The 27,442-nt window shown below is 44.7% G+C and overlaps 2 protein-coding genes across 8 annotated transcripts in view; one reads left to right on the forward strand and one right to left on the reverse strand.

The window, feature by feature from the left end:
• The window catches only part of WDR78 (WD repeat domain 78), a 160,966-nt gene extending 156,323 nt beyond the window's left edge, over positions 1 to 4,643 (reverse strand). For 2 of the 3 annotated variants that reach the window (XM_030207191.1, XM_030207190.1), the window contains exon 1: positions 4,593 to 4,643. In XM_030207191.1, coding sequence (XP_030063051.1) covers positions 4,593 to 4,639 — 47 coding nt within the window. In that variant the 5' untranslated portion in view covers positions 4,640 to 4,643. Of the gene's footprint in view, positions 1 to 59; positions 96 to 4,592 lie in introns of those variants that run through there. The other variant, XM_030207192.1, reaches the window with a different exon arrangement.
• Positions 4,644 to 5,425: 782 nt separating this feature from the next.
• The window catches only part of MIER1 (MIER1 transcriptional regulator), a 106,564-nt gene continuing 84,547 nt past the window's right edge, over positions 5,426 to 27,442 (forward strand). The window contains exons 1-3 of one of the 5 annotated variants that reach the window (XM_030205554.1): positions 5,426 to 5,658; positions 25,277 to 25,312; positions 26,140 to 26,164. In XM_030205554.1, the coding sequence (XP_030061414.1) occupies positions 5,491 to 5,658; positions 25,277 to 25,312; positions 26,140 to 26,164 (229 nt within the window). In that variant the 5' untranslated portion in view covers positions 5,426 to 5,490. Of the gene's footprint in view, positions 5,659 to 6,000; positions 6,284 to 25,276; positions 25,313 to 26,139; positions 26,165 to 27,442 lie in introns of those variants that run through there. The other 4 variants (XM_030205552.1, XM_030205551.1, XM_030205555.1 and 1 more) reach the window with 4 other exon arrangements.

A 27,442-nucleotide genomic window follows, 5' to 3' on the forward strand; every position in this document is an offset into this window, starting at 1 on the left:
TGATTATCAAAGTGGCCATATTCCAAACACTATAATGAAAATAAAATGATTTTATCTACCTTTGTTGTCTGGTGACTTTGTTTTTCTGATCATGCTGGTCCAGTACCTGATTCTGCTGCTATCTGTCCTCTTAACTCCATTTCCAGGTCTTCCTTTCCATTTATTTCTTTACTTTCCTCCTTTCTTCTTCATTTCTTGCCTTACATCCGTAAGTAAAAGCTGGGTCCTCTGCAGACTTGACTGTGGAATGTGTTTGCTGTAAAACCTCTCTCTAGAGCTGTATTAAGCCACTTACCTACACAGCTGGTTGGATTAGGGGAAGACAAGGTTAAGAAATGCACCAGAAACGCCCCAAACCACAGCTGTAAGGTAGGGATAACCAGAAATAATGCCAGAACAAGTCTTATCTGTGAGCTTTCAGCACTTCAGGCAGGAGTCAAGAGACTGTGTGGTAGCCTTCAGCTCTCTCAAAGCAGAAGTTTTAGCCACACCTAAGCTATACGAATTGACTACAGAAAACCAGGTGGGGGGAGGGCTCAACACACTTAAAAAATGATCTAATACAGAGTTATAGCAGTTTTTAAATCTAGTACTCAGATTAACAGATATCAAATAACTTGGTAAGTTATACATGGAATATATTTGGCCTTGGCTTCCAGGATGGTATTTTTGAACAGCATCCACGCTTGATGTAAATTTTTGACCTTTGCAGCTGCTCCTCTAAGTTTTTTTGTTTTTTTTTCAAACATTCTTCTCATTTTATCAGTTTGCTTTTTGAAAGCTTAATGCAATGTAATAGATTTCCTGTGTGTACTTACTCCAGAGCGTATATCAAATCTGATCATGTTATGATCACAGTTATCAAGAGGCCCCAGCACCATTACCTCCTACATCAGATTATTCGCTCCAAAAAGGACTAGGTCTAGAATTGTTCCTCCTCTTGTTGGCTTCTGAACCAGGTGCTACATAAAGCAGTCCTTTGTTTTGTCATGAAATTTCATCTCTCTGGCATATCCTGATGTTAGATGTATCCAGTCAATATCAGAGTAATTTAAATCAACCATTATTATTGTGTTCCCCAGTTTGTTAGCCTTCCTAATTTCTGATAACATTTCTACATCTGTCTCTTCATCCTGGCCAGGTGGACGGTAATATACTCCTATCACTATCCTTTTCCGCTTTACACATGGAATTTCAATCCATAGGGATTCCAAGATGTGTTTTGTGTCCTGTAGACTTTTTAGTCTATTCAAGGACCTCCTTAACAATACAATGCTACACCTACACCAATTCGATGAACCCTATCACTGCAATATAATTTGTATCCTGGTATGACAGTGTCCCATTGGTTATCCTCCTTCCACCAGGTCTCAGAAATGCCTATTATATCATTTTTTTTTTCATTTAGTACAATATATTCTAACTCTCCCATTTTATTTCTTAGGCTTCTGGCACTGAATGTAGACATTTCAAACTGTTTGTTGTTCCTATTTATATCTTGTGAAGGAAGTAAGAGAGATGACCTCCTAAAGGGAGAGTGTCAAAAACTAGGAGTAGGTTTTAGAAGGGTAGTTGTTGAAGATAACTGTGACTTCCTCTCCCTAGGTCTGAAACGTTGGTAAGAGATCCGGTTGGATTGTCATGATGGCAGCTGCCTAGATTAAGGCTGGTGGCGCTTGTGATATGCAGGTTGACATTGAAATTTTTTTATGGAAGACTACATTATTCCAACGTTTAAAAGATGAAAAAGAGTCATTAGACAGATTAGAAAGCTCCCTAAAAGTAGATGTCATCTTTAACGTCAGATAGTGCATCCTTCACTTTATTCCCAAATAAGTTGTCTCCCAGATATGGGGCATTTGCCAATCTGTCATGAAGGTCATCTCTAAGCCCTGAAGCATGCAGCCATGCCATTCTGCGTGCTGCAATGGAAACAGCTCCTATCCTGGAAGTGGTATCATACAGATCATCAGTGTTGGTAATCAGATGAAAGGTAATTTCTTCCAGTGCAGATAAAGAAATGTGCCACTTGTTCTAGTAAAGGTGAAGAAACAGCTTCCAATGCAGAATATAGCTTAGAATGCCGATAGTGTAATATCTGCAATTGATGTGCAGCAATTCTGGAGGCAAGCAAAGCTCCTGCAAAAACTTTGCGGCCAACTGCATCTAAAATCTTTGGGTCTTTTCCAGGAGGAAACTGAGAATGAGCCTTCATGGACTTAAACTTATTGATCACTGCCTCAAATACCACTGAATGATGTGGGAGTTGGTTCTTTTCATGACGTGGTGCAGGCTGAACCTTGTATTTAGCATCTAGGCGCTTTGAAGTAGATTGCTGAATATAGGGGTTTGCCATAGTTTTGTCTGCAGGCCTTGAAGAACAGAATGCAAAGGGACTGCCACTGGTCCTGAGGAAGTACCAATAGAAATAAGAATGCTTTGAAACTCCTTTTTATTCATAGTACTTGCCTGTGTTCCTAAAGCAAGATCTTTCAGCAGCTTTTGAATAAATGTATACAGTTCAAACTCCTCTTATTGACTTATAAGTGCATTCACTCTGCAGCTCCTCAGTACCTCTCCACTCTCATCTCTCCCTACATTCCTCCCCGGGAACTCCGTTCACTGGGTAAATCTCTTATCTGCACCCTTCTCCTCCACTGCTAACTCCAGACTCCGTTCCTTTTATCTTGCTGCACCATATGCCTGGAATAGACTTCCTGAGCCGGTACATCAAGCTCCATCTCTGGCCGGCTTCAAATCTAAGCTAAAAGCGCACCTTTTCGATGCTGCTTTTACCTCCTAACCCTTATTCACTTGTTCAGAACCCTTATTTTATCATCCTCACTTTAATATTCCCTTATCTCTTGTTTGTCCTGTTTGTCTGTCCTAATTAGATTGTAAGCTCTGTCGAGCATGGACTGTCTCTTCATGTTCAAGTGTACAGCGCTGCGTACGTCTAGTAGTACTTCAGAAATGATAAGTAGTAGTAGTATCATAATTGACGTCTTCAGGAATATCTGTCTTTCCTGGTTCTGTAGTAGCGTCTATGACAGTGTCAGAAGGAAGTGAGTCTGAAGGCAACTGCTCTGGAACAAGTTGATCTTCTTCAGAAGAATAAACATCAATAGGGTCAGACTGAGAAAAAAAGGCACTGCTGAGAATCCAGAGCAGGGTTGACTGGGCCCACAGAAGGAGCTGGTGAGGGAGTGTGTAACACTGGCAGCGGAACTGCTGTTGGTACTGCAGGCAGGAAAGTAGTCTGTGTCAGCAACTGAGGCTGTTAATGGAACAGCAGAGAAGCTGCCTTGTGTGTGACTGGTACTGACTCAATAGGAGGTACCTTTAGATTGTAAGCTCTCTTGAGCAGGGACTGTCCTTCCCCATGTTTAAACTTGTACAGCGCTGCGTAACCCTGGCAGCGCTATAGAAATGCTAAGTAGTAGTAGTAGTAGTACTTTTACAGTAGCTTGCTGACAGGCGAGCCTAAAAATGCTAACACGCCTCTAGCGTGTGTAGTAAACAGGGCCCTAAGAGTCTTAGTTTCACTTAAATGATTAACTTCAGTGAGCCAAGAGTTTTGAAAAAGAACATCTTTATTTTCTATAACAAAACCACTAGGCAGGTGTTACTGCTGTTGTGATAAGTTCTGGGCCTTATGAAAATTTTGTCCCACCAGCTGGTGCTGCACTTATAACTGCTGTGTCAGCAATTAAATCCAGATACTTTTCTGGCTGCTGCTTATTTTAAAACTTTTTGTTTTGGGGAAGTGAGGAGGGAAATAGCTTCATGCTCACCGGCTCTGAACATTGTGCACCAATAAACATGGGTACTAGTCCAGCACTAATGACCTTTAGAACCCGCATTTATTTTTGATCACTGGCAACTCAATGGGCTTCATCGTCATTGTCGCACAGGAATCGCTAGCACACTTTGGTAAAATAGGCAATTTGCACTGATCTCTTGTTAAATGGGTGAACTGTTAATTGTTAATAAATAGGTTTAAATAATTAATGGAAAACAACACACACAAATGCGGTGGTGGTTGGAATGGGCATTTTAAAATACAGTCAAAGCTATAATAGGTGTATTTTACTCAAGCAGGCACTACAGTCTCTCTTAATTCCTAGCCATATATGCCAAAACTGTGAACACACTTGATTCTAACACACTCCCCATACTGTGATAACCTCTGCCAGTAACATGCCTGCCCATGGTTTGTTTCACTAAGAGGTTCGACTGTAAGCTCTGTCGAGCAGGGACTGTCTGTTCACGTTCAAGTGTACAGCGCTGCGTACATCTAGTAGCGCTACAGAAATGATAAGTAGTAGGTTCGGTAGATGTAAGGTAAAACACGGACCCTCCGGATTCCACGCTTTCCACCTTAAACACACCGGACTTGTTTTTCGGGCTCCTACCCAATCTGGTAAGAAGACTATTTTGTACCTTTTGCTTGTGCTAGCTGATATAACGTAACGCGCAGGTCGGCTTGTTACTACACAAAAAGTGCTTATCTAGGATTAAAAACAGTTCACTCTTTAATGAACAGAAACGCTGTAAAAGGAGTGCAGTGAGACACATTGTAGCTCGCTTACCCGGAGATTACAGTACTTTGTTTCTTCGATTTAGTTGCGCTGTTCATCGGACCAGACATAGTGCAAAGATGATTTTATAGTTTTCAGCGTGAAAACAAACCAAACAACCCTTAGCAGCTCGCAGCAGCAGGGAAAAAGGAAGCCGGGGCTTGTTTGTTGTCACTATAGCAACAAAATTCCCTCTCACGAACCTTGGCTGGCAAGGCCGGCGCGAGGCTTTACAATCCCTCACTGGCATTCTAATAGTCTACAAAATAACCTGACAAGTCAGTGGTTTTGAAGGAGAGAAAAAAAAAACATCTAAAACGCACCCGATTCCAATCGCCATTTTTAAGCTTTATAATGCAGAATTCAAATAACAAGGAAAGCTGCCAGTAACCGAACAGGAGAAAAAAAAACTGCATTTTGTTACCTGACTCTGAAATATGACGTTTATCTCGCTATAGACCCCCAAAATCTATTACCAGATTATTCCCAACGAAAACGATACAAATCCTGGTAAAAAAAAAAAAAAACTAAGCGGTTCCAAACAAAAAATAGACGTTCGAAATAACTGGGAAAGGAAATAAAAAGCGCGCCTGACCATACTCCCCCAGCAATTGCAAACCAAATAACGCCTCCTACCTAAAACTAGCCAAAATTGGTCCCTGCCCAATCAAAAACTCATCACTCCCCAAAATACAACTAAACTGTGACAGAGGCCCCTCGTCGGGAAGTGCGCACGCAGCCATGGATCCCATTCCCTACTTCCTCTAGCGTTTCTCGCACACCCGGCCACGGTCATGGTGCGCTCTCGAGAATATTCCCGCAGTAGGAAATCCCCATTCCCCCTCCTCCCCATGCACGCAACCATTCATTCACACTCTCCAGACGAGCTTTGCAGCGAATTTCTGACAACATGCTAATGCCCCTCCTCAGCCGCCTTCTGATTGGCCGACTACCTGAAGCCGGGCGCTTCAGCGTTCCCGCCTTTGCAGTCAGTCACGCTGTTCTGTTGCTGTGTCTTCATCCGGGCTCCTGGCTGACCCGCGATGTGACCCCTTCTAGTACGGCAAACATGGCGGAGGTAAGGAAGAAACTCGGAATAACATTCTAGAGATTTATTTTTCCTCATTCAAACAGGAGCGCGGGTTGGCGGGTCCGAGAGCGGGCACGGCCCGGCGCGACAGGAGTGCTAGAGGCTGTGAATGAAAGGCTAGGATCCGCGGTGGCGCCCTCTGAACTTGTTGCGTTCATTTTGCAGAAGTTTAGTTATATATTTTGCGGAGGGATGAGTTTTTGGCTGGGCGGGGACCGTTTTAACCCAGTTTTAGATAGGCGATGGAGTTGTTTGTGGCCTGGAACCAGCGAGACGTTGTTAGCTTTGTAATTGTTGGGGGAATATGATCGGGCGCGCGTTTTTTTTTCATTTACTTGGTTACTTCGAACTTCCTTCCTTTATTTTTTTTGAATTGGTAGGCCGCCTGTTTTTTTTTTTAGTTGGTTTTATATCGTTTTGTGAGCAGCTCCAGGGTTCGGGATTATGGGGTGATAAACGTCGCAGTGGCTTGTGTATGGACCGTTTCAGTTTTGTTTTTCGTTCTTTCCGCTGTTACGTTTGGGAGTAGGAGCCGGGTAGAAAGCGTTACGTTATTTTGGAGATGACTACTGGCAGTTTTTTGTTTTCTTTAACAGAATATTGATTTAGAAAGGTGAGAATAGCGAAAGTATGTACTTGGGTTTTTTTTTTTCTCTTTGAAAGCTTTTTACCTGTGGTTTCATATGGTCCTCTTTGAAGGGTATGCTTGTACGCTACATTTTAGTGAACGCACAAATACAATGGTAGCAGCTTGCTGAAAAGCGAAAAACACTTTTACAACCCCCTTCCGATGATGTATTTGGTATCTGTTGGTGAAGAAAGTCTAGTGCGTAGTATCGTATTCATAGTGTTACGGGTAAATCACCCCCCCCCCCCCACCCCATTGCTGAACGTTTATTTTTCATAATTATTTTCTCTTATCGTTAAAGGTAGTCGCCTTCTCGTGTACCCGAGTATAAGTTATCAAATAGGTAATAAAGCTAAAATGTGAAGAAAATAAAAGTGCAGGAATCGCGCAGAACGTCGAGGAGTCATGGCTTTTGAGTTTTAAGACTGTAAATAAATGTGATATTCCATAACTAAGTTTAAATCCCTGTTATGAATTCGGTTGTGCAATAATTGCAATCGTATTAAACTTCAAGCTTTTTCTGATTCATTTTTCATAATATAAGAGTTTGTTGCTACCAGCAAACCTAGATATAGACTAAGGAGGGTCTTTTACTAAGCCACAATAGTGTTTTTAGCTGGGATACAAATCAGCTGGTCTCTCAGCAAAAATAAGCCAGCTGATTTATTTTACCTTGTTGGATTAGTACAGGACCCCCTCCTCCCTTAAGGCTTACAAACATTGCTCATGTTTTAATATTTTATAGCCTATTGGAAAATCTGTTTTACTAATCTGTCTAGTGCCATTCTGTTTAATAGTTGACCTAACTGAAAATACTGGAATTCTTTTGCTTTATGTAAGAAGTGTAATTTTAAGAAGCAGAGCTCTAGCATGGATGAGTTTGTCAAGCTTCTGCTACTGCTCTTGGTTGTGGGTTTTTTTTTTTTTTTTTTGGTACTGTGCACCTTGTGCAAGAATTAACTTATTTTTTTTATTTTTTGCTGATGGAATGGGGAGAAGAATAATGGTGCAGTTGAAAGAGAATTAGATCAAATCATAGAGTTCCATTCCACAGTTTCATTTAATTCCTGAGGGCTGATAGTTTGTAACTTGTGTATCCACCACTGCTCTCTCCTAATTAAACTTGAAGTCCGGTCCCGACCTCCATATGACTCTAATACCTGCTCTATAATAAACCATCGAAGATCTGAAAAAACATGATGGTATTTAAACAATAGGAGACTAATGGGGACTTTGGAAATTAGTTGTCTAAAGCTGCAGTTTGCTTGGTTGATCATAAACCTTATAACCAACCTCAGCAAACAGATAAGTTGTTTGTGCAGCGCTGCGTACACCTTGTAGCACGATAGAAATGCTAAATAGTAGTAGTAGTAGTTATAAAATATGACACAGTTACTGGAAGTTGCATGTACCTTAGAGCATTTGTTTGCTTTTAATTTCTCAGTGGGTACTCAAGGTGTGTTTATAACCAGGTGGAAAGTGCCTTATCATTTTCTAATGCTTTATTTACAAGCTTTCTACTTTTCCTCAACTACACTGCACTGGGTGTGGAGGCATTGCGATTTGGTAAAGTGGAAGATACACAAAATGAAAAATATATTTAGAAGATGACAAGATTACTGGAAACTATATTAAATTCTATAAAAAGCTTGAAGATGGTGTTACAGTAGTATTCTAGTAACTGTACTGGTCTAGTAGAAAACTGAAATCTTAATAGGTTTTGATAGCTTTTAGTGGATCAATTGAATTGGGGTTGGGTAAATATTAGAAAATCCTAGATGCTAGGTGATCTTTAGAAGTAATACAGATATGATGAACTTTGGTCCACCTTGAGAGTTCTAGCTTTAAATTGCTTATACAAAAGGATGTGGTTAGTCACTGGGGAAATAAAAACCCAGGGCAGGAATAAGACAGAGGAGGCCCAAAGCAGGCAGGAAGAGCCCTTCAGAGTAGACCTACAAGAGTTAAGGAGGAGTGGCCTAGTGGTTAGGGTGGTGAACTTTGGTCCTGGGGAACTGAGGAACTGAGTTCGATTCCCGGCACAGGCAGCTCCTTGTGACTCTGGGCAAGTCACTTAACCCTCCATTGCCTGCCATGAGTGGGAAAGTGTGGAGTACAAATGTAACAAAAAATAAATAAATAAGAAACCAGAGATGTGGCCAAGGTAGAAAAGTTCAGTTGAAGGTTATAAAAGACTGACCTCTTGGCTTAACAGAATCTGTGCCCATTATTGTCAGTTAAATGCTAACCTTCAAATTGATACCTTGTGTAGCTTTAGCCTGGCAGGAACCATATCTTTTGGGTTGGAATGGAGCTATGAGAGGATTGTTCTTGAAATCAGGCCTCTGATATGAACAGGCCTGGGTACATAATGCACAATCCAATAAAGATTTTTGTTCTACTTTACACTGTGGTTTGTCTGTGTCTCATGCCCACTCAAGCCAAAAGAGCATCTGTATAAAATATTTGAGGGGGGAGGGGTGAATTAAAAATTGTAGTGAAGTTCAGTTTTTATATTTTAGAGGCTACAATTAAAATGGTGTACCATACATATTATATAGAGGGATTTTTTTTCTGTCCACAGCATGTTCACTTTTTTTTCTACCTGGGGCAGTGGAGGGTTAAGTGACTTGCCCAGGGTCACAAGGAGCTGCTGTGGGAATTGAACCCAGTTCTCAGGCCACTGCACTAACTATTAAGCTACTCCTGCTTGAAGGGGCTGAGATTAGAAATAGGATGGAAAAGGCTAACTGGTGGGAATGATGGTGAAATTTATAATGGTGAGGTTTGGTTTTAGACGTACATAGCAGTGGCATAGCCAGAAGGCAATTTTTGGGTGGGCCAACAGGTTGGATGGATGGGCACTAGAGAAACACCTGCCACCTGATATGCCCTGCCCATGCCCCTACTCCTACCGCATACCTACCCCACTCCCAATAACTTCAATGGGAGTAGCAGTGCTGGCCTCTGGGTGCAGGCCACATTGAGAGCTAGGGGAAATATAAGAGGTTGCACTCTTCATCCTCCACTAAGCCACGGTCTGCCAACACACTTATGCTTCCCCCAAATATGCCCTAAATATTACAGTGGGGCCCTAAAATAGTGGTTAGGGTGGTGGACTTTGGTCCTGGGGAACTGAGGAACTGAGTTTGATTCCCGGCACAGGCAGCTCCTTGTGACTCTGGGCAAGTCACTTAACCCTCCATTGCCCCATGTAAGCCGCATTGAGCCTGCCATGAGTGGGAAAGCGTGGGGTACAAATGTAACAAAAAAAAAAAAAACTGAACAAGCCAAAGTACTATATAGAATACTGCATATAAAATTGATGCTAACAGAATACTTTGGTCACACACACAGAACACAAATGCCAAATACAGAATAAGTGACCACAAACTATAAATTAAATCAAAATCCCAAGAGGCCAGACCTTGCATTTAGCACAGCACAGAGAAGTACAAAGAGATGCATTTTCTCCTATACTGTGCAAAATATGATAGCACATGCAAGAGACAGTGTTAGGGAAGGTACAACTAGGGCAACTGTGTTTGGCCCCCTAGCCAGAGAGAACCCCAGGCCAGCTGGAACTGAAGAAGGTGCAGCCTGTTAATAACTTTGGGGTCCCCTCCTAAATATCTGCCTTGGGCCCTAGCCATATTCTAACACCAGCTCTGGCAGGATGTATGTTTCAAATCTGACATTTTCTAGTCACAAAATAGAAAAATAAAACTTTTTTTTTTCTACCTTTTGTTGTTTGCTCATTTTATTTTTCCAAGTTGTGTTGATCCCAGACTTTGGTTTCTACATCCTTCTGTCGTCTTAACTCACTCACCAAGGTCTCATGTCCATTTGATATTTCTACTCTCTCTCCATGTCCACTATCCATCTTTTTCTATCTTTGTACCTCTATCTTCCTCCATGATTAGTATCCCCCTTTCTCTGTTTCCCTATATTTCTCTGGCCATCTTCTCCCCTCTCTTTGGTCCCAGTGCCATTATATCTCTACCCTCTCTGACCCTACCCCATCCAGCTTCTCTCCCTCTCACTCCCTCCCCTTTCCAGCATCTGGTTTGGTTTCCCTGTCTGCCCTCCCTCCCTCCCTCCCTCCCTTCCTCACTCACACTGTAAGTTTACTACTTGTTCCTTTTCCCTTCATCTCCTTGGTCTAGTATCTGTTTCCCTTCCCTCCCTCCTTGTGCTATACCAGCAGTTCTCTCCCTTCCCTCCAGTTCTTCTCCCCCTCTTCCTCCCACATCCAGAAGCTCTCTCCCTTCCATCCAGATCCCCTCATCCTCTTCCTCCCACATCCCGCAGCTCTTTCTCTCCAGCCCCCCCTCCTCCTCCCACATCCAGCAGCTCTCTCCCTTCCACCTAGATCCCCTCCTCCTCTTCCTCCAGCAGTTGTCTCCCTTTCATCCAGTCCCTTCTTCCTCTTCCTCCCTTGTCCAGCAGCTCTCCAACCCCTTCCTCCTCTCCCTCCCATGTCCAGCAGCTCTCTCCCTTCCATCCAGTACTCTCCTCCTCTTCCTCCCATGACCAGCAGCTCTCTCCCTTCCCTCCAGTCCTCTTCTCCTCTTCCTCCCATGACCAGCAGCGCTCTCCCTTCCCTCCAGTCCCCTCCTCCTCCCATGTCCAGCAGCTCTCTCCCTTTCCTCCAGTCCCTTCTGCCTCCCTTATCCAGCAGCTCTCTCCCTTCCATCCAGATCCCCTCCCTCCTCTTCCTCCCACATCCAGTAGCTCTCTCCTCAAAGGTCCAGTACTTACTTTAGTTCTGCCCTCCAGGCCCACCCATCCAACATCCTTCACTCGCTGTCGCTGCCTTTTCTCCCGCGGCTCCGGGTACGGCCATCTGGGAGGCAGCGTTCAGTGTTGCCTGCCTGTGCTGAAATAATTCTTCTCCCCAGGCTCCACTGCATTGGTCCCTGCATTCTTTTTTTCGCCCGTCGCGCAGCATTGCCGTTCACACAGGCAGCTCCGCTCCCCTTTGCCGCGTCCATCCAGCCCTCTCTGATGCACTTCCTGGTTACGTAGGGCCAGATGGATGTGGCGAGGGGAGCGGAGCTGCCTGTGTGAATGGCAGCGCTGACAGGTGAAGAAGAGAATGCAGGTACCGATGCAGCAGAGCCTGGGGAAAAGAATTATTTCAAGGCAGGCAACGCTGAACGCTGCCTCTTGGGCGGCCGTACCTGGAGCCGCGGGAGAAAAGGCAGCGACAGCGAGTGAAGGGTGTTGTGTGTGTGTGTGTGTGTATGTATATATATATATTTGGTAAAGTGGGAAGGAGTAAACAGAATACATAAGGCATGATGCAACTTTATATATGAGGGAAGAAAGCAGAAGGTAAGGTACAGGAGGAAAGCAAAAGGGTGGAAAGTCTTATTCATTATTCAATTGCATTTCCAGCCAGATTGGGTAAGGAATGACAAGGGACCAAGGAATCATTTGTTCTGTGCATTTGGGAAGGCTGCAGAGAAAACAAATTTAAATAATTGCTTAAAGTTTTTATATTTTAAGGTTTTAATCTGAGGTAAAAGGGAAGACTATTCCATAGGGTGGAGCAGTGACACTAAAACAAGAGTGTTTAGTGATATCCAAATAGAGCTGATTGAAAGAGTAGGTATAATGTGAGGGGCAAAACATCCTTTGAGGAGTATAGGGTATGGAAAGACTAGTTAAGAATAAAGGTAGACCTAAGGCTGGATCTGATGACTTAGTACCAGAATCTTGTAAGGGATTCTATAGGCAACAGGAAGTCATTGTTTGGTTAGGAAGAGAGGGGTAATAGTCACATTTTCTCCAACCAAAGAGTAACTTTACAGTTTGTATAAAACTGCCATTATCTGTGTAGTCAATTATTTATTGGGGAGCACCAGAAAGAAGGAATTGGGATGGGTCTCAGCACGCTTTTCACAAGTTTTATGGGGGAGAAAATTAAGTTTTGTTTTGGCCATGTTAAGGTACTGGCAAGAAATGCAAGCAACAGTGATAGGCTAAGTTTTGTGTATGAATACTGGGTGAGAAATCTAGGACTCAGCATAAAGGTAGTACTGGAAGTCATGGGAGATGAGCGTACCAAGGGGACAATTTTTTTCTTCCTCTGTAGGCCATTTTAGCAATGTTGGCTATAGCATTTATATGTGGTCCCCAAATTTTACGTTTTTATCCACCATCTTTTTTCTCCTTCCTTGGGCTTCTAGCCTAATTGGAACCTTTCTTTTGCATATGGCTGGAGTACCATGAGCCTTTGCACAGCTACCAAGGGATTTTTACTGATATTTTTTTTTAATCCACCTGTCTAGCACACTTACTACAGTGATGGCCTTCTGACTGAGACATACTCTGCAAATTGTTGTGTTAGGAGTTAGCTGTTTTCACTATTGTTTTCACTATTGTATTGTATATTGTTAGCTGTTTTCACTATTGTTTAGTTTTTCTACTCCTGAAGATTGTAAACATTGATCTTATAAGCGTAGGTATCCCATAATGAGCCCAGGAAATACCCAAGACTTCCCAGTGGTAGGAGCCTGCAGTTGAATCTTCCCCCTGCAAGTCTGGTACCCCTCCCTTCTCCTGCTCCTTCTCCCCGGCTCTAGTATCTCTCTAGTGCCCCCCCCCCCCCAAGTCTTCCAAATGTGTAATGGATCACTAGCAGAGGCAGCAATAAATGAAAACAGGTTGCATCCAGCTCACCCCACCATGACCTTTCCTCTGTGGAATCCCACTCACAGGAAGTTGCATCAGAGGAGTGGGGCCAGCAAGAGGTGGTCTATAGCCTCTGCTGTTAACCTGTCACACATTTGGAAGACTAGTGGGGGGACTATGGAGAGATGCCATTCCTGCGGGGGGGGGGGGGGGAGGGAGGGAGAGAGATGCTAGAATGGGGGGGGCGGGGGGAGAGAGAAACCTGGAGCAAAGGGGAGGATGAAGAGTTGGAGATATGCTGAACTTGAGGGCAGTAAAGCTGAGGAAGGGGGAGAGACACTGGACCTAGAAAGTGATGAAGCAGAGTGAAGAGAGAGAGACCCAGAGCAACGGGGAAGAGGGGAGAGATACTGGATAAGAGGGGGAGAGTGAAGGGAAGAGACCAGACCGGATTGGGGACATATTGGAACAACAGAGCGAAGGAGAGAGAGTTGCCAGATCATGGGATCAGGCATGCAGGAAAAGAGGGGGAGAGAAGCTAGGATATGGTGAAGGAAATGGGCACAGAAGAGATTCTGGGCCTTGAGGGAACATAGGGACATGGGCAATGCTGGAGAGAGTAAAGGTCTCTTTTACAAAGCCACACTATCGATTCCTGTGCGGCAAATGAGAGGAAGTCCATAGGAATTGAATCAGCTTCCTCTCATTTGCCACACAAGAATCAAAAGAGGCCCTGAAATAGGGTGAAGGAGAGGATAGGGACACTGAGAGGGCAGATACTGAACATGGGGGTGGGGGGGAGATGCTGGAGAGGATGGAAAGGGACACAGAGGAAAGATGGATGGTGGATATAGAGAAGAAATGCCAAAAGGCAGGAGACTGTGGAAAGAGAATTAAAAAAAAAAACGATAACCATTTAAAAAATGGCACCAAAAGCTGTGTTTTTTTTCTGCATTTATTTATGGTAATATGCCAGCGTTGCAAAATGCAAGATATCTGAAATGCACATTTCACTTAGTATTTCTATCACAAGTTTTATGGGGGTGGGCAACCTAGGTCTGGAATGTGTGTGTGTGTTTTTTTTAATTTTTTTTAAAGGATTTGTTTACTGGCGCTCTGAAGGGATTCCTCTTCTCCCCACACAGTCCCCCAGTATTTTGAGAGAGGAGGTGTTATGAGGGGGGCGGGGATCTTAATTTTTCTGCCCTGGGTACATTCAGTTCTGGCTATTCTACTGCTCTTATGGTGTCTGCAGTTAGCATAAGAAGATAAAACATGGCTTGGGAGTCAAATGTTAGTCTTAGACACAAGTGTGCTGCATTACTGCTGAGTTGTACTAGTTCTCTTTTTCATCATTTTAATCTATATCCTGCCTTGCCATAATGTTTACAAGTCCTTTTGCTCTGGTTACTTGGTGACAAGACCTGCATACTTGACTTTCTGTCTGGTTTCTAAAGCATGTGTTGTGCTCCATAGACCTCTTTTCCATCCTTGTAAAAAAAAAAAAAGGGGACCCTAGATAAGGAGAAGATACCGGTAGCAATACATAGAGGTGTATTTAGAAAGCACTTAGACTTACAAAGTTCCGTAGTAATCTATGGAAGTTTGTAAGTCTAAGTGCTTTGGAAATGAGCCCCATAGTGTTCTAGTTTCTTCAGGAAGAGTTGTTGTTTAGGGATGTAGCCCAGAGACTGCTTAGCCAATAATCATTGTCAGGATTTTTGTTATAAACTAAAACATTTACACTTACAACAGTTTCATTGACACCATTTTAAATTATTTTAACGATTTTATAATGTTATGAATTCTCAGTTAACAGATATTGTTTATTCCTTAGCCTCTGCAGCAGATGAATCCAGAAACTGATGGATTGTGAATGTCTACCAGCAAATGGAGAGAGAGTACTGAACTGAAGTAGTGATACCAGAAGGCCAGCCCCTCAGTCAGTATATCTCTATCTCCAGCAGGTGGTGGACGGCTTCTCACCAGCTCCTGGATTCCTCATTTGTGGGGCCACTCCTGGGCTAGTATTTGTTAGCCAGTTGAGCTAGGGGGTGTTTGGCCAAGCAGTGCCATATTTGGGGGCATACCTGTTGTCCAGGTCCCTGCCTTTCCCTGAGTGCTCTTACTCCTGGTTGTCTCTGCTATTCTGGTTTGCCTGTGAGCCTTCCTCACCAATAAAAACCAATAAAAAACAAAACAGGAGAGCGTTACTGCCAGTTTAAAAAAAAGAAAAAGCAAGGAGTTCTCGGTGTCTGCTCGCAGTGTTCACTAGTGGGATCCTGCTGAGCTGCCTGGGCGGCAGGCCCACTTCTGGAAGGAACCGCTGCTGACCGAGACTGCGCTGCTCTTTCCCTCGTGAGTGAGTGCCTTTGTTTTTTGCGGTGGGGGTATCTTGTAGGTTATGGCAGCGGAGGCAGTCAAGAGATGCTCCTGCTGCAGGAAGAGACGATCAGCAGCAGAGATTCACCTAGGGGGTTGTGCCGAGGCCTTGGTGAGGGAAAGCGTTTCCCGTTCCCCTGTGATGTCCGTTTTTTTCCTGGAGGTGTCGGGCGTGCACACCATTTTGCATTCTCCCATTGATGCAGTTCCTGTCGGTCAGCTGATGTCTGCTTTGGAGCTCTCGCACTCGAGCAGAGTTCGGAATTTCCTCTGCTGGGATCCCTTCTTTTGCAGCTTCTCTGATGGGTTCTTCAGGGCCTCTGGGCTCTGGTGATTCCCCCCCCCCCCCCCCCCCCCCACCAGAATTCGTGCTTCTTTTAGGCCCATTTATTAAAATTGGCTTTGGCTTTGCCTCAGTCCCAGCCTTCTACAGTTCCTACAGGGGTCCCCCCTTGGGGATTTTGGTCAGATTTTACAGACCTCTGCTGAGTACCTTCATGTCTGAGGTGGGGTCATTGGGCCCCATTTCCCCCTCCCCATTGCGGCATTTTCTGAGTAGATGCGCCTTTCGCTCATAGATGAACTGAAGGACGGTGAGCTGTTCCAGGAAGAAACTGATGATCTTACGGCTCTCCATCCTTTCATAGGGAGGTGTTGCCCGCTCTTATTTCTAGCGCTTTGTAGGCTTTGAACATCATGTATCCGGAGGTGCAAGCGGCCTCAACAGTCAGTCTTAAGATGGCTAGCACGAGGAAGCCATCTAAGGCATTTCCAGTGCATGAAGCCATTCAGGAACTCATTATGGCTCAGTGGTCCGACTCTGATGGGGGTTTGAAGGTGGTGAGGGCTATGCGCCGTTTTGCAGTTGGCACGAACTAGGCGGACAGGTTTGATATCCTTAAAGTGGATGTCTTGGTAACAGCGGTCACCAAGAAGACTACACTTCCAGTAGAAGGAAGGCTAGCCTTGAAGGATGTGCAGGATCAGCACCTAGAGGCTTCTTTGAAGCGGGCCTTTGAGGTGTCCGCGCTTGTGCTCCAGGCCTCTATGTGTAGCTCTTATGCAGCCAGAGTGCTGGTTATAGCAGAGTATGTATCAGGAACAGGACTGGGCTCCCTCCTTGGCGGCCACTGTACCTTATATTTTATTTATTTGTTATTGTATCCCACATTTTCCCACTTACTTGCAGGCTCAATGAGGCTTACATAGTACCAGAGAGGCGTTTGCATACTCCGGTGTGAACAAATACAAAGTGATGTTGTGGTAAGATAAAGTTCATGTAGCACAGCCACATTAGGGAATCGTGCAACGGCGGAAGAGTTGAGTTATGTCCATTATGTACTTTAGCTTTGTTGTGTTGCAGAGATCAGGTATTTAAGTTGGATCGGTAGGCTATGCCTTTTTAAACAGGTTAGTTTTTAGTGATTTTCGGAAGTTTAGGTGGTCGTATGTCATTTTCAAGGCTTTTGGTAGTGCATTCCACAGTTGCGTGCTTATGTAGGAGAAACTGGATGCGTAAGTTGATTTATATTTAAAGTCCTTTGCAGCTTGGGTAGTGCAGATTTAGGAATGTACGTGTTGATTCGGATGTGTTTCTAGTTGGTAAGTCAATCAAGTCTGTTATGTATCCTGGGGCTTCGCCATAGATGATTTTGTGAACCAGGGTGCAGATTTTGAAACCAATGCGTTCTTTGATTGGGAGCCAGTGTAGCTCTTCGCGGAGGGGTTTTGCGCATTCAAATCGCGTTTTTCCTAATATAAGCCTAGCTGTTGTGTTTTGTGCGGCAGCTAGGCTGAAGTTTCTTTAAGGTTTGTTCTTTGCATACCGCATAAATTCCATTGCAGTAGTCTATGTGGTTTAGTACCATTGATTGTATCAGGTTGCGAATTGTTTCAAGCGTTTGAGTTTCCACATTGAGTGGAACATTTTCTTAGTTGTGGATGCCACTTAGCTCTCTAGCGTTAGATTACGGTCCATCATAACGCCGAGGATTTTCAGGCTGTCTGAGATAGGAAGGGTGTAGTCTGGGGTGTTGATACTTGTGGGTTGTCCGCGTTGTGTTGTGATGATGAGAGGATGAGACAATGTGTTTTTTTCTTTATTGAGTTTTAGTTGAAATGCATTTGCCCATGAGTCCATGATGTTCAAGCTGAGATTGATTTCGTTAGTGATTTCTGTCAGTTTGGTTTTGTAAGGAATGTATATTGTGACATTGCATATATGAAAGGGTTAAGGCCTTCGATGGATAATGTCTTGGCTAATGGGATCATCATTAGGTTGAAGAGGGTTGGTGATAGCGGTGATCCTTGTGGTAATCCACAGTCTGCTTTCCACGGTGATGGTATGCTGGAGTTTGATTTTTCTTGGTATGTTCTTGTGGTTAGGCAGCCCTTGGTCCAGCTGAGTATGTTTCCACCAATTCCAAACTTATCTAGTAGTCTTATTAGTATATTATGGTTTACCATGTCGAATGCACTAGACATGTCGAATTGGAGGAGAAGGATGTTTCTGCCTATTGCTATTTCCCGTTTGAATTTGGCTAGGAGAGTGAGTAGTACTGTTTCAGTGCTGTGGAGTGGGCGGAAACCTGACTGTGATTCGTGTAATATTAAGAATTTGTTTATATAATCTGTAAGTTGTTGGTTACCATGCTCTCCATCAGTTTGACTACCAACGGGATCGATGCTACTGGACGGTAGTTAGTGATTTCATTTGTTTTTTTTCTTGGTGTCTTTAGGTATTGGAGTGAGTAGGATATTGCCATTTTCCTTGGGGAAGAGACCCTGCTGAAGCATGTAATTTAGGTGAGATGCGAGGTCTACTATGAAGCAGTCGGGGCGGATTTCATTAGGTAGCTGGGACAGGTATCTAGTTTGCAGTGAGTGTTGGAGAACCTGCTAATCGCCTGTGTGACTGTTTAGACTGTAAGGTGGTTGAAGTTTAACCAAGTCCGGTCGGCCAGGTATTCTCCAGTGGTTGGGTCCAGCTCGTTAAGGAAGGTTTCGATGTCCGTGTTGTCCTGAGGTAGTATGCTCCGTAGGTTTACAATTTTTTTCATTGAAATACTTATCAAGTTTGTCTGCAAATGGGATGTCTATATTCGTTGTAGTGACCAAGTTGGTGTTTAGGAGTTTGTTCACGAGTTGGTATAGTTTCTTTGTGTCTTTGTAATCAGTCCCTGTTTTAGTTTTGTAGTATGATTTTTTGTCTGTCTTATTGCGTATTTGTATTTTCTTTGTATTTGTTTCCATGTGTTCTGTATGTTCATCTATGGACTCGGGACTCACTAAATGACTCCCTTTATGATTTGGTGTGTACCTCGACCAAATGGCTCTAGCGGTCTCTTCCTTCCAGTAGTTGTGGTTTTGTCATTGGTCAGCAGATAGGGCGTTCAAGCTATCTGCTTTTTGGGGAGGATCTGGAAAAGATTGTGAAAGATTTGGGTGATTCCAAATCTCAACGGCATCCCAAGGATAAACCCAAGTCCGCTTCGAGGCCACGGCTTTGGGAGGTATTAAGGTACCACCCAGGGCGAATGGTTGGCCGTGTTCCAGGAACCTGGGGGACGCTCCACCCAATGGTGGGGCACGGTCCGTGCTTCGGGGATCAGGATAGGAGGTCGGCTGATTCTCTTCTACAAAGAGTGGACCAAAATCACTTCATACCAATGGGTCTTAGATCATATCAAAGATGGTTACAGGCTAGATTTTTTTTGTCCTCCTGTTGGCGATGTGTTTTTGGAGTCCTGGTTTACCACTGCGACCAAGTGAGTTGCAGTTGAGGCCACATTGCAGTTTCTCATTGACTTGGGGGTGGTCATGCCTGTGCCCTGCCTTGAGGCTCACATAGGTTGATATTCCATTTATTTTGTGGTGCCTTAAAAAGGGGGCTCCTTCTGTTCCGTCCTTGATCTCTAGAAGGTGAACTGTTTTTTTTCAGGTCCAGCATACCCGCATGGAGAAGCTGCGATCTATGATGGCAGTGGTGCAACCGGTGGAGTTTCTGACGGCACAGAACATCAGGGAGGCTTGTTTTCATATCCCTATTTGACCCTTACACCAGAGGTATCTGTGTTTTGCTGTTCTGAGGCAACATTTTGAATTTTGAGCCCTTCCATGTGGCTATATTTATTTATTTTATTTAGTTTGCTCACACCTTTTTCAGTAGTAGCTCAAAGTGAGTTACATTCAGGTACTCTGGATATTTCTCTGTGCCAGAAGGGCTCACAATCTAAGTTTGTACCTGAGGCAATGGAGGGTTAAGTGACTTGCCCAAGATCATAAGGAGCAGCAGCGGGATTTGCTGGCCACCTCTGTATTGCAAGACCGATGCTCTAACCACTAGGCCACTCCTCCACTCCACTATCAAACCTATAAATGGCAAGTGACCGACTCACCTGCAAATGCGCAGTAGAGACTTCCCTCTCTGTCCCGCCCCCGTGTCAAGACGTGATGACGGGGGGAGGGGGCGGGACAGAGAGGGAAACTGCGCGGAAGGGGAGGGAGGGAACCGCTGACTTCGCTACCGTCACACGAGGGCGAGGCATAGGCAGTGAAGGAAGGCCAACGGGAGCTGCTGCTTGCTGCTGTTTTGGCACTGCTGTAAGTTGAATAACGAAGAGAGGGCCCGGGCCGGGTGAAGAGGGGGTGGTGGCGACTCCGGGGTGGGGGGGCGGTAGCGGCTACCTTGGGGGGGGAGGGGACGTGGGAGGTCTCAGAAGGAGGGGGGCCTTGGAGCTGGGAGGGCTGGACTGAAGGGGGCCTTCCAGCTGGCTGGGAAGAAGGGGGGGGCCTTGGAACTGGGAGGGAGGGAAGGGGGCCTTGGGAGCTGGGGGGCCTTGGGAGCTGGGGGGGCCTGGGGCCTTGGAACTGGGAGGGAGGGAAGGGGGCCTTGGGAGCTGGGGGAGGCCTGGGGCCTTGGAACTGGGAGGGAGGGAGGGAAGGGGGCCTTGGGAGCTGGGGGGGCCTGGGGCCTTGGAGCTGGGGGGGCCTGGGGCCTTGCAGCTGGGAAGGGGGGAGGACTGGAGCCTTGGAGCTGGGAGGGAGAGCAGGGGGCCTTGGAACTGGGAGGGAGGGAAGGGGGCCTTGGGAGCTGGGGGGGCCTTGGGAGCTGGGGGGCCTTGGGAGCTGGGGGGGCCTGGGGCCTTGGAACTGGGAGGGCGGGGGGCCTTGCAGCTGGGAAGGGGGGAGGACTGGAGCCTTGGAGCTGGGAGGGAGAGCAGGGGGCCTTGGAACTGGGAGGGAGGGAGGGAAGGGGGCCTTGGGAGCTGGGGGGAGGGCCTGGGGCCTTGGAACTGGGAGGGAGGGAAGGGCGCCTTGGGAGCTGGGGGGGAGGGCCTGGGGCCTTGGAACTGGGAGGGAGGGAAGGGCGCCTTGGGAGCTGGGGGGGAGGGCCTGGGGCCTTGGAACTGGGAGGGAGGGAGGGCAGGCAGGGGGCCTTGCAGCTGGGAAGGGGGGAGGACTGGAGCCTTGGAGCTGGGAGGGAGGGCAGGGGGCCCTTACAGTTGTGAGGGAGAGCAGGGGGCCTTGGAACTGGGAGGGAGGGAGGGAAGGGGGCCTTGGGAGCTGGGGGGGGCCTTGGAACTGGGAGGGAGGGAGGGCGGGGGGCCTTGCAGCTGGGAAGGGGGGAGGACTGGAGCTTTGGAGCTGGGAGGGAGGGCAGGGGGGCTGTTACAGTTGTGAGGGAGAGCAGGGGGCCTTGGAACTGGGAGGGAGGGAGGGAAGGGGGCCTTGGGAGCTGGGGGGGAGGGCCTGGGGCCTTGGAACTGGGAGGGAGGGCAGGGGGCCTTGGGAGCTGGGGGGGAGGGCCTGGGGCCTTGGAACTGGGAGGGAGGGCGGGCAGGGGGCCTTGCAGCTGGGAAGGGGGGAGGATTGGAGCTGGGAGGGAGGGCAGGGGGCCCCTTACAGTTGTGAGGGAGGGAAGGGGGCCTTGGAACTGGGAGGGAAGGGGGCCTTGGGAGCTGGGGGGGAGGGCCTGAGGCCTTGGAACTGGGAGGGAGGGAGGGCAGGGGGCCTTGCAGCTGGGAAGGGGGGAGGACTGGAGCCTTGGAGCTGGGAGGGAGGGACAGAGGGGGCCTTGGAGCTGGCAGGGAAGGAGGATGGCAGGGGGCCTTGCAGCTGCAACGAGAGGGGGGCCTTGGGAAAAAAAACATTCCAATACGCGCCCGTTTTAACGGGCTTAACGGCTAGTAAGTATATAAGTGTAGCCATACTGGGACAGACTGAAGGTCCATCAAGACCAGTATCCTGTTTCTAACAGTGGCCAATCCAGGTCACAAGTACATGGCAAGATCCCAAAACAGTACTATACATTTTTTGCTGCTTATCCTAGAAATAAGCAGTGGGTTTTCCCAAATCCATTTTAATAATTGCTTATGGACTTTTCTTTTAGGAAGCTATCCAAACCTTTTTCAAACCCTGCTAAGCTAACTGCTTTTACCACATTCTCTGGCAATGAATTCCAGAGTTTAATTACACATTGAGTGAAGAAATATTATCTATGATTCATTTTAAATTTGCTACTTTGTAGCTTCATTGTGTGCCCTCTAGTCCTAATATTTTTGAAAAGAGTAAACCAGCGATTCACATCTACCCATTCTACTTCACTCAGTATTTTATATACCTCTATCATATCTTCCCTTTACCGTGTTTTCTCCAAACTGAAGAGCCCAAGCTATTTCAGCCTTTCCTCATAGGGAATTAGTCCCATCCCATTTATCATTTTCATCGCCCTTCTCTGTATCTTTTCTAATTCCACCATATATTTTTTGAGATGTGGTGACCAGAATTGAACACAATATTCAAGGTGCGGTCGCACCATAGACCGATACAAAAGGATTATAATGTTCTCACTTTTGTTTTCCATTCCTTTCCTAATAATGTCTAACATTCTATTTGCTTTCTTTGCTGCAGCACACTGAGCAGAGGATTTCAATGTATCATCGAAGATTTCGAGATCCCTTTCTTGGTCAGTGACTCCTAACGTGGAACCTTGCATTACGTAGCTATAGTTCGGGTTCCTCTTTCCCATATGCATCACTTTGCTTTTGCTCACATTAAATGCCATCTGCCATTTAGATACGCAATCTCGTAAGGTCCTCTTGCAATTTTTCACAATCCTTTTACGATTTAACAACTTTAAATAACTTTGTGTAGTCTGCAAATTTAATTACCTCGCTAGTTATTCTCATATGTTAAAAAGCAGCGGTCCCAACACAGACCCCTGGGGAACCCCACTATCTACCTTTCTCCATAGAGAATACTGACCGTTTAACCCTACTCTGTTCCCTATCCTTTAGCCTGTTTTTAATCCACAATAGGACACTACCTCCTATCCCATGACTCTCCAGTTTCTTCTGGAGTCTTTCATGGGGTCCTTTGTCAAACACCTTTTGAAAATCTAGATACACAGTATCAACCTGCTTGTCGTTATCCAACTGTTTATTCACCTCTTCAAAGAAATGTAATAGATTGGTGAGGCAAGATTTCCCTTCACTAAATTCATGTTGGCTTTGTCTCATTAATCCATTCTTTTGAATATGCTCTGTAATTTTGTTCTTTATAATAGTCTCTACCATTTTGCCCAGCACCGACATCAGGCTCACAGGTCTATAATTTCCCGGATCCCCTCTGTAACCTTTTTAAATAACGGTGTTACATGGGCTACCCTCCAATCTTCCGGTACCACATTCAATTTTAAAGATAAAAATACATATTACTAACAATAGTTCCGCCAGTTCATTTTTCAATTCTATCAGTTTTCTTGTAATTAAACTCTGAAATTCGTTGCCAGAAAATGTAGTAAAAGTAGTTAGCTTAGCGGTGTTTGAAAAAGGTTTGGCTAGCTTCCTAAAAGAAAAATCCATAAGCTATTATTAAGAAGGACTTGGGGATAATCCACTGCTTATTTCTAGGATAAGTAGCATAAAATGTATTGTACTGTTTTGGGATCTTGCCAGGTACTTGTAACCTGGATTGGCCACTGTTGGGAACAGGATACTGGGCTTGATGGACCTTTGGTCTGTCCCAGTATGGCAACACTTATGTTCTTAGTTCACTCATTCTTCAAGCACTGGCTGGACTTGCAGTCGCCCAGTTAAATGCAGCTCAGGTATGTCCCTTTTGCTAGACTGGTCTGGCAGCATGAGAAGCAAGGTGAAATTTGCACTTATATTTCCTTTATTGGTATGCTGCCTGACCAGTCATGAGCCCACTCGGGATTTCAGGATCCCGAATGAAGAAATGAGATATTTTATATGAAGGCGTGAAAGCATTCATGGTGGAGCTTGAGGTGTTTCTGTTTTTTGGGGTTTTTATTTTGAATAGTTGAGTAGAGTTGGGGTGTGTCAGGTTGTTTTGTGGTCAGTAGGGCCATGGAGACTGCTACACTTGGGGGGGGGGGGGGGGGTGGAAACAGGTTAGTTTGCAGTCAGCAGGGCCTGAAAAGTGGAGATTGCTACACCGAGTCGGGGGGGGGGGGGGGACACATGGAGAGGGGAGCTCATGGTGGTTTGGCATATGTTTGTTGTAGCAAGTTAGTTGTATCGATAGGATATTGACTGTCTGACCCAACTGCACGACCTGTTGAAAATTGAGTCTGGATTGGAGTTCTTCTCTTCATCCATCTGCTGGTAGGAGTACATAACCCACTCATTTGGACAGGTCTGAGAAGTTTCTAGGGAAGGGAAATAACTGAAAATTTTCACCTTTGAAGTTAGATGTATTTGTATGTATATTTAAACAAAAACTTATATTTTTATTATTTTCAGAGGTGCCATGTTAATTTTATAAGTGGACTAGGGATTATATATAAAGTAGGTTGTTTTTAGAATTGGCAATGACATTTCTCAAGTCTTAAAAAAAAAAAAAAAAGCTGTAACTTACTGTATATGTTTGTTTTTGTAGCCTTTAGACTCCTGATGTAGGTGGGTTGCTAAAACATGGCCATGTTGGATCATCGAAAAACAGTTTGTATCTCCTGGCTATGGGTGCACCCTTTGTCCATTTCTTTTCTGTGTTTTTTGTATTGTGGCTTTTCTGTGGAGTCCTCCCCTTCTGATGTTACAGAAGTTTCAAGCATTTTGTGGTCTTAAATGCAATCAAGACAGTATCTTGTTTTTTTGTTATTATTGTTGCAATTTAGGGATTAGTGGTAGTTAAAGGAGCTTATTTATCTTTGCTGTCTGACAGTGTTCTACTAACCTACAAAGTCTATTATGGATGTGCATTTTAGTATGGTTTCATTTTGTAAAATAATGCATGCCATTTCATTTTGAGGCCTTTTTACTAAGGTGCACTAACAGATCTAGGGACCCTTTTACCAAACAGTGGTAAAAGGTGGCCTGTGTTAGCACATGGGATTACCACACTCAAGGCCACCTGTTATCGCCGCTGGTAAAAAGGCCCAAGTATTTACATGTAGTTTCATTGTGAAGGCTCTGACAATAATTGAGCAGGACACGGCACTGCCCAATTACCACTGAGCATTATTCCCTGCTGCTAGAAAATAAAAAGGTATTTTCTAGCACTGGAAATGGTCTGGGAGACCTGGAACTACCACCGGGCTCCTGGGTGAGCCCGGCAGTAAGGCCGATTCCCCATGTGCCAAGCCCTCAGTAGCCCTACTGCCCTTTAGTAAAAGGGCCCCTTAGTGCATTCTAAATAAGATGCCCATAGGAATATAAAGGGCATTTTATCATTTAGCACATGCTAATCAGTTTGCCCTAAATCCATTAGCACACCTTAGTAAAAGGGCCCCTTAGTGTGCTAATATAAAATTAAACAAAATGGTGAAGAAATTTAAAAATAATATTTCTACCTGCACATCCCTAGAGTTCATCAGGAATTGTACAATTCACAGCTGCTTCCTTGCTGACTTCACAGCAGAATGGAGAGAACCTGGAAACAAGACCTACATTTTGAAAGGAAATAACTTTTTTCTTTTCTTTTTTTTTTTAGCCTACTTTCCGAAGGAAAAGAAGGCTTATGAGATTGGTGTGTATATGTTTGTGTGTCCTATTCATTCCAAATTTTCTGGACATGTCCGGGATAGCATGAAAGCTCTGACGTGCATGAATCCTTTTTTCACAGATGTGTGCATATATGTGTTCTGAAAGTAGGCTCTTTTTTTTTTTTTTTAAATTTCTAAATATAACTTGTTTGATTTTATATGGGGTTTTTTTCTTCTTTGGACCCAACTGTTTCTTGGGCTGCTTGCTCATTGAGATAGGGATTGGGGTCTAGTGCCAGTACCCTTCTTTCACAATTATTCGGGTATTTTTCCTTGTATATACCCTTCTAACTCACTGAGTCCAATAACAGTCCTTGACAGTGGGACCTGCATCAGGACTCTGTTCAGACCTCTGCATTTGTGGACCACTATGTTTGGCCACCAGCTGTCAATTTATGATGATTGGGACTTGCCCCTCCTAATAGGTTGTGTGCCTGGGAGCAGTGATCCTGATCTGGGAATTCAGCTCAGGTGCTCTGCATGATAGTGTGCAGGCTAGCCCTAATGTGGCTTTTTAAGCATTCAGTAGATACTGGTATTTTTAACTTGTAAGTTATAGGACCACTAATTACCCTCTAGTGATTTTTACATACTGGTAAGATAAGTTGATAATATTGTTTGATCATATGCTGCAGTTACAAATAAGTATGTAAGGAAATATAAACCAGTGTTCAGCTGCTTCAAAGTTGAATTTTTAGCATAGTGAAACTAGTGTTTTATGGATGAAGCGCACAGATAAGTTAGCTTATAGGTGCTGATTATGTGGTTTTTATATGAAATAATATATTTTTTCCCTTTTCTTTTTTAAAAGCCGTCTGTTGGGACTTCAAGCCCAGGTAAACACAGTAGTTTTATTTTTCTGTTTACCATATATAGACTTCATAAGTGCTTTGCTTGCTATTTACCCTCTACATTTTCAGGAAATACGCTTGTAACCAGTAAAGTGAACCATTCCAAAACTGCTTTTATTTCTTCTGTCTTTTCCTTCCTTATATCTCTCTCAAATTGATCTTTCCTTTTCATCCTTTCCTCCTTCTGTGTCCCTTTATCCAGTCATAGATAGGTTTCACCTTCCCTTTCATGCTCTCTCTCCACCCTTTAGTCTTTGGTCTTCCTTTTTTCACCTCTTATTTACTTGCCAACTTTCCATCTTTGACGTTTTTTTCCTCCCCATTTCAACCCATTTCTTCCTATCTCTCTGTCCTTCCCTGGGCCTCTGTTCCTCCTGTCTTTCTAGAACCCTATTTCCAGTCTTCTGTACTCAACACTCCCCCCAGCTCTCATGTACCACCTTCTGCCTCTTGTCTTCTCATCAGCCTGAAATCCTTATGTCACTCATTCCTCCTCCCTGGCCTCCAGCTTTTTCTTCTATCTCGTGTCCTATACCCCTTTTTTCTCCTTTCCAGCATGTCTGTACTTAACCATCATTCCTTCTCAGACTAATCCCTTTCCTCTCTTACCTCTTCTCCAGCACCTTTATATTCTTCAGTGTTTCATTACATCTCTCTAACCCACCCTACTATGCCTTTTCTAAAATACTCTTATACATACTCCTACACAGTTAAGAGTGGAGTGGCCTAATGGCTAGTGCAGCAGGTTGTGGACCTAGGGAACTGGGTTCAGTTCCCACTGCTGCCTGATTGTTGGCAGTGGGTTGAGATCCTGGGGAACCAGGTTCAGTGCCCTCTGCAACTTCATGTGACCCTGGGCAAGTTACTTTAACCCTCCATTGCCCCAGGTACAACAGTAGTACAATGTACTACTTAGACTCTGAGCCCACTAGGGACAGACCTAGTACCTGTAAAATGAAACTGTAAACCGCTTAGGTCTAATCTGTATATAAATACTAAAACGAATGAATAAACATTGCCATACTGGGACAGACCAAAGGTCCATCAAGCCCAGTATCCTGTTCCCTACAATGGCAAATCAAGGTGACCAAGTACCTGACAAGATCCCAACAGTAAAATAGATTTTATGCTGCTTATCCTAGTAAATATTCAAATATAGAAAGTAGAAAAGTGAGTGCCACCAAGTACTGTTCTGATTGAATCTCAGGGATGTCTCATATAGTCTCAATTGGCTGTATGTACGAAAGAATACTCTTATCTACC

The sequence above is a fragment of the Microcaecilia unicolor genome, chromosome 6, assembly GCF_901765095.1.
Source record: "Microcaecilia unicolor chromosome 6, aMicUni1.1, whole genome shotgun sequence".
Classification (NCBI taxonomy): Eukaryota; Metazoa; Chordata; class Amphibia; order Gymnophiona; family Siphonopidae; genus Microcaecilia; species Microcaecilia unicolor.